The sequence below is a fragment of the Ochotona princeps genome, chromosome X (genome assembly GCF_030435755.1).
Source record: "Ochotona princeps isolate mOchPri1 chromosome X, mOchPri1.hap1, whole genome shotgun sequence".
NCBI lineage: Eukaryota > Metazoa > Chordata > Mammalia > Lagomorpha > Ochotonidae > Ochotona > Ochotona princeps.
The window spans coordinates 84,288,963-84,303,531 of record NC_080865.1 but is presented as its reverse complement, the minus strand read 5'-3'; the positions used below and the strand labels follow the sequence as shown (position 1 = coordinate 84,303,531).

The window sequence follows — 14,569 nt, the reverse complement described above, 5'->3', positions numbered from 1 at the left end:
TAGGGCATGTTCTTGCAGGCGAGTCCAAGTAGCTGTGCCAGTTGTCCCAAGCATCACTGGATCCCTCAACCCTGGGGCTCACAAACTCGACATCCACCTAGTAGGCAGGCCTCAGGGCTCAGGGGAGGAGACCCAAGCCCTGCCGGATCCCCCACCCTGGGGCTCATAAATCCGTACCCACTTCGCAGTTAGGATCCAGGATCCAGGACCCGGGCCAGGCGATCCCGCCAAATCCCCCTCCTCTGGGGTCACGAACCTGGCACCCACCTAGTAGGAGGGCCCTGGGTCACAAGGTTTTTGGCTATTCTCTGTTGCCTTCCCAGGCCAACAAGCAGGGAACTGGATGAGAAATGGAGCAGCTAGGACATAAACTGGCACCCATACGGCATGCTGGCACTTGCAGGTGGAGGATTAGCCAATTGAGCCATTGCATTGCTTCAGAATTTCATTTATAGCTTTTATTTACAAACATATACAATATATAATATGTATAGTTATATATATTATATATAGTATATATATATACACATTATATATAGTGTGTGTGTATATATATCCTCTGAAAATTCAACTCAAGATGTGTAAAAGGCATGATTTTAAGGTCTGAGTCTATATAGTTGCCGAAGGAAAATGTAGGGGAAACACACCAAGACATTGGTGTCAGTGACAACGTTTTGGATAAGACACCCAAAGCACGAGCCATAAATGGGATTATATCAAACTCAGAAGCTTCGACACAACCAAGGAAACAACAGGGAAGAAATATCCAATAGAGTGAGAAAAAATATTTGTGAGGTATCTAACCAACAGAAGATTTATATAAGCAAGGCAAAAAAACTCAACAAGCAAGCAATCCAGTGAAGAAATATGCAAAGGACCCCACTAGAGTGCTCAAAGAAGAAACTAAATGGCCAATAAACACTATCCATCAGGAAGATGCACATCCAAACCACAAAGAGATATTACCTGCCACCCGTCACAATGGCTGTTACCCAAAAGTCAGGGAGCAACAAACGCTGGTGAGGATGTGGAGAAGCGAGGCTGTTATGCTACTACTGGGGGGATGTGAATCAGTGCAACCACTAAGAAAAATAATATGGAGATTCTTTAAAAAACAGAAACAGACTTGCCACATGATCCAGCAACCCCGCTAGCTGAGACATGGAGAAAAAAGACAGGAATACATTGTATCAAAGATTCCTACCCAAGTGTTTCTTTTTTAAAAAAAATCATTTATTTTTATTGGAAAGTCATATATACAGAGAGGAGAAGAGACAGAGAGGAAGATTTTCCATCCACTGATTCAACCCCCAGGTGGCTGCAACGGCCGGAGCTGAGTGGAATTGAAGCCAAGAACCAGGAGCTTCTTTTGGGTCTCCCCCATGGGTGCAGGGTCCCAAAGCTTTGAGCTGTCATCCACTGCTTTCCCAGGACACAAGCAGAGAGCTGAATGGGAAGAGGGGCCACAGGGACATGATCTGACACCCATATGGGATCTCAGCGCATGTTAGGCAAGGACTTTAGCCACTAAGCTACCGCACTGGGTCCTGCCCCACTGTTTCTAGCAGCACTGTTAACAATAGTCAAACTATGGAATTAATCAAGGTGCCCATCATCAGATAAGTGGATAAAGATTATACAGTATAGATTATACATAATGGACTATTACTTAGCCATGAAAAGAATGAAATTCTACCATTTGTATGAAAGTGGAAGCAACTGGAAGACATCATATTGAGTAATAAGCCAGACACAGAAAGATTAATACTGCATGTTGTCCTTTATTTGTGGGAGCTAAAATTAAAAAAGAAAAATATCGAAAGACGAGAAACAAAAAATAGTCTGTGTATCAGGCAGGGTTGCTGCAAATATATTTTTTTCAAATTTTGTTTTACATCTTTGTCAAACTAATGGTTAAGAATGTTATACACTACTATATTTGGAATGATCTATGATTATTTTAAAATTTACTGTACGGGGCTGAACTGTTCATCTTTCCACTTGTTCATTATTTATAGCCCTGGCATGTATTCCCACTGAACTAGGATCTTTTTACTTTTCACTTGTTGATTCCTCGCCTGATAAAGGATTGGACAATGACCCAAGTGCTTGGGTTCCTGCACATGCGTGGGAAGGTTCGGATGACGCTCCTGCCCTCAGCCTGGCCCAGCCCTGGCAGTTGCAGCCCCTGGGGAGTGAAAACAGCCAATGGAAGATCTCTCTGTCTCTCCTTCGCTCTCTGCAGCTCTATGTGAAAAATAAATACTTTGTTAAAGGATGAGAGGGAGGGGAAAAGGTGAGAAGGAACTAGAGAATATAATTTTTTTCTCAGAATTGTACCTAGGAACTACACTGAATCTGTTCTCTTGGTAGTAGTAGTACATTAACATAAAACTAAATTATCAGAATAAGAAAGAAAATAAGAAAGGTATATGTACAATACAGAGATCACATTCTTTTTAGAAACCAAATGACAGCAAAGAAAAAAAAATGTAGTTGAAAGAAAAACAGGTTTTTCCAGATGAGTTAGGTCATTCTCTTTACCTAATGATTAACAAGGGCCTTTGTTAAATTTCTACTAAGAAATCAATGTGCAATGTTTGGTTAATGAAAAAGAAAATGATTTTTAACAAGTCCTTCTCTACTTCAGAAGATTAATCTTGTGGGGGGAGACTTGGAGTCTTTACTTGGAATCTGCATTCCTCTGAAACCCCAGTGAAGTGGTCACCAGCATGACTCCCGTGTTCTCTTTTTCCTCCATAGTACAATTGGCAGTAATCTGGCAGAAGCACCACCTAATCTCTGCCAAACAGAATTCCAGTATTTAATAAGAAAATACATATTTGATGCTTTTGCCAGAAATGCAAAGCCCCTTATATAAGCTAATGAAATTAAAAAGAAATCCCTAGTACATAGTAACAGAATAAAGCGAAACACAACTCACACACTTAAAGAAAAACACCTCTCAAAAGTTTACATAGCAGAAGAACAGCTGTCATTTTGTATGGAAAATCTATTTTGGAACAGTAAAATCCAGTCAAACGAAAGTTTCATTTTAAATCCAGATGACTGCTTCAATACATATTAACTCAACTAACTATACGCTAGTCTCGTAAATTTCAGTTCTGGGAAACCAAAGGAGGAAAACAACAGAGTTGGATTTCTCTCGGATTCTGTTTTTCATATTTGAGAAGCCCAGTGACAGGGCAGAGACAGACTGAGCTTCTGTCAGCTAGCTTACTCTCCAATTGCCCACACAGGTCAGTGCTGGGCAGATGGTAAATCCAAAAGCAGAAACACAATACAGGCCTCCAACATGGGAGACAGGGTCTCAGTTGCTTCAGCCATAAATACTGCTTTCCAGGATTCAGGAGGCAGCTGGAGTCAGGAGCTGGAGCTGGGAATTGAACCCAGGTAAGCTAATGTGGGACACTGGCAATGTGTGGAATACTTATTTGAAAGGCAGAGTTGCCTGGGTCTTTGGGCCCACCTGCGTGGTGAGTGCTGGGTCCATGAGCCCTAGAGGTGGAGGATCAGTGGGGCCCAGGTCACCTGGCCTGGGTCCTTGGGCCTGCCTGTGTGGTGGGTGTCGGGTCTGTGAGCCCTGGGAGTGGGGGCATCCTGTGGCCTGGGTCAGGTGGCCTGAAGTGCCAATGGTGCCAAAGCTCACTGGCCACTCGGTGGCACACTGGTGGGGACTTGGTGTGTGGGCTTGCAGGGGTCTGGAGATGGCACAGGTTGACGATTTGCAGGGACCTGGTGGTGGGGGGGTCTCAGGTCCAGGATTGTTGGTCTGACCATAGAGTACATGTGTCAGAACTGGACCTCTTAAGTGGAAAAGATGAACAGTGGATGGCAGGCTTTGATGCGCATGGAGGATATGGCAGCTCACCGGGGCCTGCAGAAGACATCTGGTACCATAGCAGAGGAAACAGAGAACAAATTGATCAACTACCCCAGCCAAATGATGACAGCAAAAATCTGGGTGAATGCAGACTCCAAGGTGAACCATGTCAGCCAATAGCCACCGGAAGGGTTTCCTTATCCTTGGAGTGGCAAACTGTATGCAAAATGAACTGTATGCAAGCCATTTTTTAAGATGTTAAAGTTTTGTTTATTTTTATTGGAAGGGCATCCATTGGTTCCCCCCCAAAATGGGAGCTGAGCTGATCCAAAGCCAGGATCCAGGAGCTTCTTCCAAATCTCCCACATGGATGCAGGGCCCCAAGGCTTTGGGCCATCTAGCTTTCCCAGACCACTAAGTAGGGAGTCGGATGAGAAGTGGAGCAGCTGGGATACATATCAGTGCCCACACGTGATCCCAGATCTTGCAAGCAGAGGATTGATCAATTGAGCCATCTCACCAGGCCCAACATGTTAGTTACACTTTATTCCTTCATGTTTTGGTCTCATCAGAAAGATACAAGATGGGTCCACAATGAATTATAGGGAAAAATAAGGTGAACAACAAGTTATTGGGTAAAATAAGAGACAGGAACTCGTTTGCCAAGAACTCTATCAATTTTTGTTTTAAAGATTTATTTTATTTTTATTACAAAGTCAGATACACTGAGAGGAGGAGAGACAGAGAGGAAGTGGAGCTGCCGGGATTAGAACCAGCAGCCATATGGGATCAAGGCGAGGACCTCAGCCACTAGGCCACACCGCCGAGCCCCAACTCTATCAATTTTATGTATAGGTTTCAGCACTTTAGTTCTGGATTCAGACAATGTATCACATTCTAGTGTTTTTCAAATTTTAGCCTGCATCTATACTACTTGGAGAGCTTCTTGAAACAGAAAGCAATAAAGCAAGGGGCTGGAGCAATGGCTCAATTGGCTAATCCTCAGCTTGCAAGTGTCAGCATCCCATGTGGGTGCTGGTTCATGTCCTGGCTGCTCCACTTTCCATGCAGCTCCCTGTATGTGACTTGGGAAAGCAGCAGAGGATGGCTCTTGAGAGTCCTTGGAACCCGGTCCCCACATGGGAGACCCAGAAGAAGCTCCTAGCTCTTGGCTTCGGACTGGCTCAGCTCTGGCCGTAGTGGCTACTTGGGGAGTGAACCAGTGGACAGAAGATCTTTATCTCTCCTCTCTGTAGATATGCCTTTCCATCACGCTCATTCTACAATTTACAGTCAAATCACTAGTAACATACTGAGAATGTGGCTTAAAGGTAATGTTGAATGAAAACACCAGTTTTCAGGGGATTTTACTTCTTATGTTCAGATTAAGGGAAAACGGATTTTAGTTTTTGTTCAAATGTCCATTAAAATTCAGCAGTAAGCCTGGTGAGTTAACAACTCACATACTTATGTGAAGTATTCTGTTAGAGCTTCATAATGAGGTAATCACAGGAGAAATGACATGATGTCTAGGATTTACTCAAGGCCATGTGCAGCCTGTGTACAGTATTTGGTGACGAGTCCTAGAGGAAACGCGCCTGGCTCAAAGCTGATTACAATCCCAGCGGATTCCTGCTTATCATGGGTTCTGTTTACTTTTCTAGCTACTTGAGTCTGACTTTGAAAATCTCCATTTGGAAATCTCACTTCAAAATAAATGGAATGTGCGTTGAGATATAGGGAAAAAAAAAAAAAACCACGGTTGAAGACAAGGTTCTGAATGGTTTATCTCAGATAACTGTCACCAAACATCACATAACTAGTCCCTTCCCAGAGAGAACCAAGGTCTATCTCTTAATGTAGGAACCTTCACTGTGAACAGGAAGGGGCAAGGGAGTAGCCACTGGAAATAGCTACTTCTAAGTTTCTCACTTCTGTAATGCTCTGAGTTAATTTTTTGGACCCAAGTATCCTTCAAAGAGGGGTGCGATTTTTTAGCTTCATTACTACTCACTTGTTGAAGCTTTCTTGTAAGTGCCTATATTATTGAGACAAGCAGAAAAATATTTATGAGATGGATGTTAATATTGCTCACATCGGTATAATATTTTAAGGTTTAAAGTTCTGTTGTGTCAGCGGAAGCCAGGAGAGAACTCCATCTGGGTCTCTCACATAGGCAGCAGATGCATTCTCCAGTGGCTGGGTAGGAAGGCAGGGGTGGGACTGGATCCTGCACACACTGTGCACGTACCAAGCAGCAGCGGAGGTGCTGAGCCACACTGTCCATCCCACATACATGTTTTAAATGGACATTTTAAGAAAGATTTATATATTTATTTTGAAAGGCAGATTTACAGAGAGGAAAGACAGATCTTCCATCTGCTGGTTCACTCCCCAGATGGCCACCAATAGCTGGAGCTGAGCTGATGTGAAGCCAGGAGCCATGACTTCCGGGTCTCTTGTGCCCGTGCAGTGTCCCAAGGCTTTGGGCCGTCCTCTACTGCTTTCCCAGGCCACAAGCAGGGAGCTGGATGGGAAGTGGAACATCATCTGGGACATGAACCAGCACCCATATGGGATGGTGATGCCAGCAGGTGGAGGATTACCTTGTTGAGTCATGGCATCAGCTCCCTCAAATTGACTTTTCCAAAAGGATTTATTTTTAAAAGTTGGGGGAGGCCTTTGGTTCACTTTATATAAGGCTAGGCCAGGTCAAAGTCAGGAGCTTCATCAAGGTCTCCTACCTGGGATTCAAACATCTGCTGCTGCTTTTCCTGGGACATTAACTAGATCAGAAATGGAGCACCTGGTACTTGAATGGGCACCCACATCAGATGCGGGCATCTTAAGTAATGGCATCACTTGCTATGCCACAACGATAGCCCCTAAACTTGACTTTCTATGCACTTAATAGATTTCGTAAGTGGAAAAACCTGATCTCTTTTAAAAACATGACATAGACTGATGTATACCGTATGCTTAGTAAAATTGGTAAGATGTACAATAAGCTTTCAAAAAGTTCATGGAAATGTATATTATGGAGAAAGCATGCATGCATTTCAAAATCTTCTTGTACCAAGATAAATTCATCTTTAATTCAATTTCCCATGAACTTCTTGAGGTTCCCTCATATTTTGAACGTTAAATTTTACTATTTTTAACAGGCTGATTTTTTTTCTGAGAAAGTGAAATAAATACAAAGTAAAATGTGTCATTTTAAAGAATAGTACTTTATTGAATAAGCTTTATTCACAGAAAAATAAGCTTTAATCTACAATGAATGCCAGGTTATACAGCAGAAAGCAATTTTCTTAGTTTTCCATACTGATGGAAAGAGTTTTACTAAATGAGAAACAGTCATAAAATTATATTCACAAATATAGTACTTTGTCTCAAAACATTACACAATTATTCACAATACTAACATGAGAATCTATCACTGTCAGATTAAGTTTAACAGTAATGAAAATGCAAACTAACAGAAATTATATTAAAGCTTTTATTACATTAAACCAAAAATGCAAATTTGTTACTGAGTATACACAGGGCGGTAAAATATACTTATATAGTACTTTAAATGTTACATTAATGATACATAATATGTATTAAATGCTAAAAACCTGTATGCATTCTGCAAGCCTTAGACTTCAAAACAGAATCTTACCAACCAAATACTAATGTAGTATTGACCACTTTGAAGATATAGGTATTTAAGATTGTCCTACTGTATCGATTATAAAGTGTCATTTAACATGCAAGGAAAGTTAGGGCATAGTGGAAAGAAGAGTTAAAAAAATAAACATTTGAGACCTCCCGGGAAAGACAGCTTGGTGAAGTTTTTCACTTTCACACTCTGTCCCAGGCAGGGCTCTGTCAGTAATGAGCTATATATAGCTTTGAGCAAATCACCTCACCTTTGAGCCTCAGCTGACTCACCTATAAAATGAAGGATGATTAAGATATTCTCTCAGATCGTTTTTATCTCTGACATGCTATCATTTTATTATGCTGAGAAAGAATTTCACCTTGTGTTAAGTGTACAGCAGTCAAACTGAAACTGATGATTAAGGTAGGAATAAGTCAACTGTTCCTCTCATGAAGAAACTCAAACTAAATCCATAAGAATAACTTTTCAAATACTTTCAAAAAAATTTAAGCATTTGAAAGGATCTGACCTACTTATTGATTGTAATTTATACCTTCACTATGGAAAACACCAAAAAATATGAGTAAGAATCATCAAAATAGTTATCATGTAAGCATTTCTAAGTTTTAGCCACATTTGCAGGTCAAGGCTAAACATGGAGAGCTAAAACAGTGTTATGATGGGGGTTAGTATTTATAGGATATATGATTTCTTTAAACTCTCATAACCTAGTAACATAGTCTTCTTATTTCACAAAAGAAGAAATAGCTATCTTTTAAAAGCAGATTCAGCTTACAAGAACTGTCTTAAATACTCCTTACCATTTTATTTCTCTAATGGCAATGATACAGAGCCCCATGCCATTTCCCTCTTCCCCTTCAACACTTAGTAAACAGAAATAAAACAATGATTTGTGTCTAATGGATACATATGCACCTAATGTTAGGGTGGTAATCTCCAAAAATTTCAAAACACAAATTTTTACCCACTAAAATAACAACAGAAAAAAAATCACAAAACTTACACAATGTAACAAAAACATTAACAACAAACAGGACCAAATCACATTATATACATTCAATATACCTATGCTACCCCCCTCAAGCGCTAATCAAGGTGGGGGGTAGAAAATTAAACCTAGCAGGAAAGGGAAATACAAAGGCATTAACTGATGCACTGGAATGTATTTTATAAATGCTACACCCATTTCTCAAAAACTAAGGCTAGACTTTTAATCAGCCAACTAAATTATCATAAATAAGTAACTGTTTATTACAAAATAACTTGAATCTGCACAACACCAGAATACAATAAAATAGGTGGTATCTTATTAACCCTTGAGTGAACTTTATATAGGAAAGTAACATCTACATGTAAATACCGAGAGCCATGCAGTGGGCTGGGGGACGCAGCAGAGGGGAGCTATAGATTTGGATGCAGTTACGGGTTTGACTTTCCAAGTGATCAAATTTTACACAGTTAACTGGAAAGAATACAGTGCTTTTTGTAGTGAGAACACAGATACACACTGTTAGACTTCCAAAAACCTGATTAGAAGTTGGAGTGTTGAGTGATTTTAAGAACTTGAAGCAACAGCATTTCTAAACAATTCTTAAAATAAACTTGTTAGTCACATCAGCTTCAAGCATTAAATTTCACAACTTACAGAGGAAAAAAAAAATAAAAAGGTTGCTTAACTCTAAAACACACAAGTTTTTAAAGTAGAATTTTGATGAACCGAGGCCTCAAGAACAAGAAAAGCTTTATGTTAAAACAATTCAGCCCTTAAGACCTTGACTAACAGCTAGCTTGAACTATCTACCAACTGACAGATGAAGTGTTCTGGAAAACATACTTTTAAAATGTTAACACTTTTCTCCCCTTGTAAAATGCTTTAAACTGAAACTAAAAATTAAGGCTTAGACTACACAGCTCAAATTCAACCTACTGGCTGTATAAACAAACCGACATAGAAAATAGTACAAAGCTGAAGAACTGCTGATTCACATAATAAAACAAAAATAAGGCCGCCATTACTTTATTTTTAAACTCATTTAAATTTTCAGGATTTTAAAATAATATCACTTAGAGTAGTGAAAGACAGAGGTTAGGAAAACAACAATATGTTTCTCTTCGAAAATAAAATGAAAAGGTAATTTTTAATAGTTGCAAGCTTTTCTCTGTAGGAAACGCCCCATGCACCGGTGTACTAGGTTGGACGAGAGAGCCTTGTACCGTAAACCTAGGTGTTCTATGCAGCATTTCAAAGCTTCTACCGCCATGTCATGTTGGGTTGTACTCAAGCATTCTTTTTCATACTTAAACAACTATTCTTGTCAGTAATTTGATACTTTCCAAGAGATTTTGAGGATCTTCAGAGGAGATTAATTTCAGAAGTATTTACTACTAGTCAAAACAACAAAAACTATAGATAGAAGACTTAACCTTTTGTCCTATGTACATCTTAATTATCCTAACAGTAAAAACTCACGTGAAACTTTAAGGTACAAGATGATATGAGAATCTCAATACAGACAGCTGTCACTACAACTACAAGCAGTGTACATACATGCTTCTACTTTTACCTACATAAGCTGACAGATGTTTAAAATACTGGGTTAACAAAGATCTTTTAGTAAAGTGACTTAGGCAGGCTTAAACTAGCAAGGATTAAGGATGAATCCTTACTAATTAATTGGAAGATCTGAGACATATTTTATATTTCATTTTACAAAATCAGAAATAGTTATTTTGAAACAAGATAAGAAAAGACATGGTCTACCTGTCAGAAAACTACCACTCAGTAATATTTTTCATCCATAAAGCAGGGAAAACATAAAAACATTTAAATTTCACATTGGCACCGAAAAGGTTAATGGCCCTGCCTTCCTGGATTAGAAAAACCAAAGCTGAGCGCTACGTAGTTCTGCAGGCGTTTGAACATGCCTAAGCCTTTAATCAGTAAAATATTTTCTACAAATTCTGATTACAAAAGCAATACATACTTACAAAAATTCAAACAGAATAAAAGTTTAAAAAAAAAATACACCAGAAAATGGAAGGCCCCGTAAACCCCTCTCGGGACCCATCCTCCCACCCCCCTGCAGAGAAATCACACTTAACAGATTGGTGCTTATCTTCTCTGATCTTTTGTTCCACACACATACAAAATACACGCACACTTGACTAGGGTCAAAATTTACAGTGTCTTGCTACCTGTACTTTTACTACACATATCTGTGACACCTTCCCTGTCAGCACACGTTGGCTAGATGGCACTGTATCATTGGATACCCTTTTAAAATGGCAAAATCACTCTTTGAATCTTTCACACAAGTGCATGTTTGCAATTTTAAAAGAAAAGGACAGAATCCTAAATTACTAAGGCAAGCATCTTAAAATAGTCTCTATCTTTCCACCTGTGTGGAACAGTTCATTCCTTTTCACACAAAACAAATTATGTGATTGAGAGATTAATTCCTATTCTCCAAGTCTCTACAGAACGCTCCACTTACTAAGTCTATTTGAAAAGAATGAGAAACTCAGACCATTCATTCACTAACACTTAGAAGCTAAGTGATCAGCTACAATGTGACCCTGCTTAGTTTTAGGTTTCAATCAAGTTACAGTAAAACAAAGGGGAAAAAATCATACAGGTAATCACTCAAAATACCCAGAAATTTCAATTTTAGATTGCCAACTAAACCACTGCCCCCCCAGTTGGCATCAAATGCTAACAATTCAACGCTGATACCTTAAGGCCCACTCATATCACATATTCAACTGGGGTAATAAGAGGAACGCAAAATGTCTACCACCAAGTTAGATTAAGACATGAAAATTTTTTGCTTGAAAGTAATGACTGTGTAGCACATGGGACATTTGTCAACTGCTTCAGCACACTGTTTACAAGTGACCAGATGTCCACAAGGAATAAACACTACAGCAATATTTTTATCCATACAGATTTTGCAAAGCTTCTCCTCTTGTAGGCGCCTTAGCTGTTCTTCTGTACTAACTTCTGCACAAAGAGAAAAGAAACATGCTAGTTTTAGTCTTTCTTAGTAGTAGTTTAAATTCGTTGAAATATTGCGTGAATCCCTACTATGTGCCACACATTGGACAGGGGCTAGAAGACGGGATGACTCAGGCATGGTGCCTGCTTTCATGCTAGTGGGGGAGGATGTAAAGTGAGGCTACGGAGGCAAGCACAAAGTACAAAGTGATAAGTGCTATAATAAAGTTAAGTACAAAGTTCTCTAGGACAAGATGAGAAAGCAAGCTCTGTTCGTGCTAGCTGAGGATGGCATCAGGGGTTGGCAGTGGCTGGGTGGGGAGGGAAAGGAATTGCAAGAAAGTCATTTAGGCATGGACAGCAATTTGCCATGCCCAAAAGTAAGGGTAAGGTGAAGTCAGCAGACACAAGAAAGACAAGTGCCATAGCATCTCACCCACATGTGTAACCCATCAACATGGATGGCACAGAAGTTGCAAGTAGAATGGTAGTTATTAGAGGGGAAAGTGAAGTATGGGCAATAGCTGATGAACAAGCACTATATCACAAACAGGAAAAAAAAACTCTAGTAGGGTACACATTATAGAAAAATAAATGATAGGGTGACTGCAGATAACAATAATGATGATTGTTTTGTCTATATAAATGTTTTCATCATAAAGAGAGCAAATACCAGTTTTGTGTATTAGTACTGGCACTATTTCAAATGCATTACCTACTTTCACCATCTCTGCAATCACTGCATACCAGTAGTTTCCAAATTTGGCTTCAGATAAAAATCACTGTGGGTACTTCCTTTAAAAAGTTTCAGAATGATTTAATTTTAACATGTATGTTTTTATAAATCTTTAACACATATTTATTGTATTTGAAAGGCAGAGAGGTAGACAGAGCTCCCCTCAGCTGACTCACCGCACAAAGCCTCCAACAGTCAGGGTGGGCCAGGCTGAAGCCAGGAGCCAGGAATTCAATCTGGGTCTCCCATACGGGTGGCAGAGGCCCAGGCTCTTGAGCTGTCACATACCGCCTCCCACAGCGTGCTTCAGCAGGAAGGCAGAACAGGGAGTATAGGCAGTACTCAACTCCGGGTGTGTCACACAGCCTTCTACTGCTACACCAAAGGCCTGCCCTACTTAGGGTACTCTTTAATGACAGATTCCTGGGTCCCAGTCACAGAATAAAAAATTTCTGCGGTTGCATGCCCTGGCATTTGGGAACACTGTCGTCAGATACAGGGCAGCATACTACAGGCCAGTGTACGTCCTCCCATGGAAATGTACACTACAGTTTCCCATGTAACTGCGGAGCTCCTTCCCCGTGGCATCCCTTCAACATCCAGGAAAACACTGTTCTGAAAACATGCTTTGCCAAACGCTGATGTTATTCAACAAATCCTGAATACTTAACTAGGTTCTAGTCACTATGGATACAATTAACAAATATATAGACCTCAGGCTCCCAGTTGTACACAGACAAGTAAGGAACACAAGTAAACAGGAAATTATACAGTATGATGACAAAGGTAATTACAATGTGCTATGAAGGGTACAGGAAGGGTGTGTTTGCATGTGAACATGTGCATGCATGCACAAAGGAAGGCGTCCTGGAGGAAATTATACCCAACTGGGTCCGAATGGATCTGTAGAAGTTAACTAGGAGATGGAGGTTTTGGGGAGCACGCACAGGTAGGGGGAGCAGTGTGTTGTGGGCAGAGGAAACAGTCTAAGCAAGCTCCAAAGAGAGCAACCAAAACATGGTCTGTAAGTACACACCTAAGCCCAGGCCCAGAACTACAGGAGATGGCGATATATGGCTTGCTGGAGCCTGATCCTGAAGGGGTTGGCAAGCCCTGCAAAGGAATATGGACTCAGTCCTCAGGGTCCTGGAGAGATACTATCACATTCATGCCTTGGAAAGCTTTCTCTGCTGGGGTGTCAGAGGAAAGATCACTGGATCCCTTCCTTCTTAAAAAGCATCCTCCTGGGCATAATAAAACCTATAAACTCAAACATGGCATGTATTAGAGATAAGAATATAAAGCACTTGCCGTACAGTACTTTAGTCCAATGGGCAGGACAGAAAGGAAAACAGTTCCAAAGCAATGTCAAAATTGCTCTACTGGTATCAGAAATAAAGGAAGAGGGAGATCTGATTTACAATATGTTAAAGCATCAACATCAAAAAAGCATAATGAAGTATGTGGTCATACTAAAAATTTTCGAGGAGGAAAACAAAACTTACACAATACTTTTAGATGTGATACTATACTGGTTAAAAAAAAACAAAAACAAAAAAACAAAACAAACAAACAAACCACCACCACTAGACTTAGTGTAGTCAAATTTAAAAGATAGAAAGTAGAATGGTGATTGCCAAGGCTTGGGAGAAGGCAAAATGAGACGTTGTCTAATAGATACAGAACTTCGGGTTCATGACATTTACAGTTCTGGAAACAGTTGTACAGCAAGAATTCTCCCAGGAGCTGATGTGGAGATGTGGCAGGTAAAGCCAATGCCTGAGACACCAACATCCCATATGGGCATCAGTTTGTTCTAGCTGGCCCATTTCCAACCCAGCTCCCTGCTAAGGGTCTCGGAAGGCAGCAGAAGATAGCGCAAGTGCTTGGGCCACTGTCACCCTTGTGGGAGATCTAGATGAAGCTCCTGACTTAGTCTTGGCCTAACTGTGGCCACTGTGGTCGTTTGCAGAATAAACCAGCAAAATGAAGTGCTCTCTCTCATTCTTTCTCTGTAACTCTGCCTTTCAAGTAAATAAACAAATAAGATCTTTCAAAAAATCCCTTCTAGAATACTGTAGCAGAAGCCAAGAAATCTGAATTATATTCCCAACTATCTGAGTAACTTGAGCAATAACTCATCTACAATTCATGTTTCACATTGACACAATGAAAGTTATATTTTTACAGTAGTATAACATTCTTAAACACTGGTGTGACAAAGGCATATAAAAAAGTCTTAAAAAACTATTTGCAGCAATATAAATCATAACAAAAATGTTACTTTTTAAAAAAATATATATTTATTTATTTTAAAGGCGGGATGAA

General features: G+C 40.1%; 1 protein-coding gene across 6 annotated transcripts in view; it reads right to left on the bottom strand.

Moving 5' to 3' along the window:
- Positions 1-7,055: 7,055 nt before the first annotated feature.
- The window catches only part of XIAP (X-linked inhibitor of apoptosis), a 37,164-nt gene continuing 29,650 nt past the window's right edge, over positions 7,056-14,569 (bottom strand). For 4 of the 6 annotated variants that reach the window (XM_058659105.1, XM_058659102.1, XM_058659101.1 and 1 more), the window contains one exon: positions 11,104-11,511. In XM_058659105.1, the coding sequence (XP_058515088.1) occupies positions 11,318-11,511 (194 nt within the window). In that variant the 3' untranslated portion in view covers positions 11,104-11,317. Of the gene's footprint in view, positions 9,897-11,103; positions 11,512-14,569 lie in introns of those variants that run through there. The other 2 variants (XM_058659104.1, XM_058659100.1) reach the window with 2 other exon arrangements.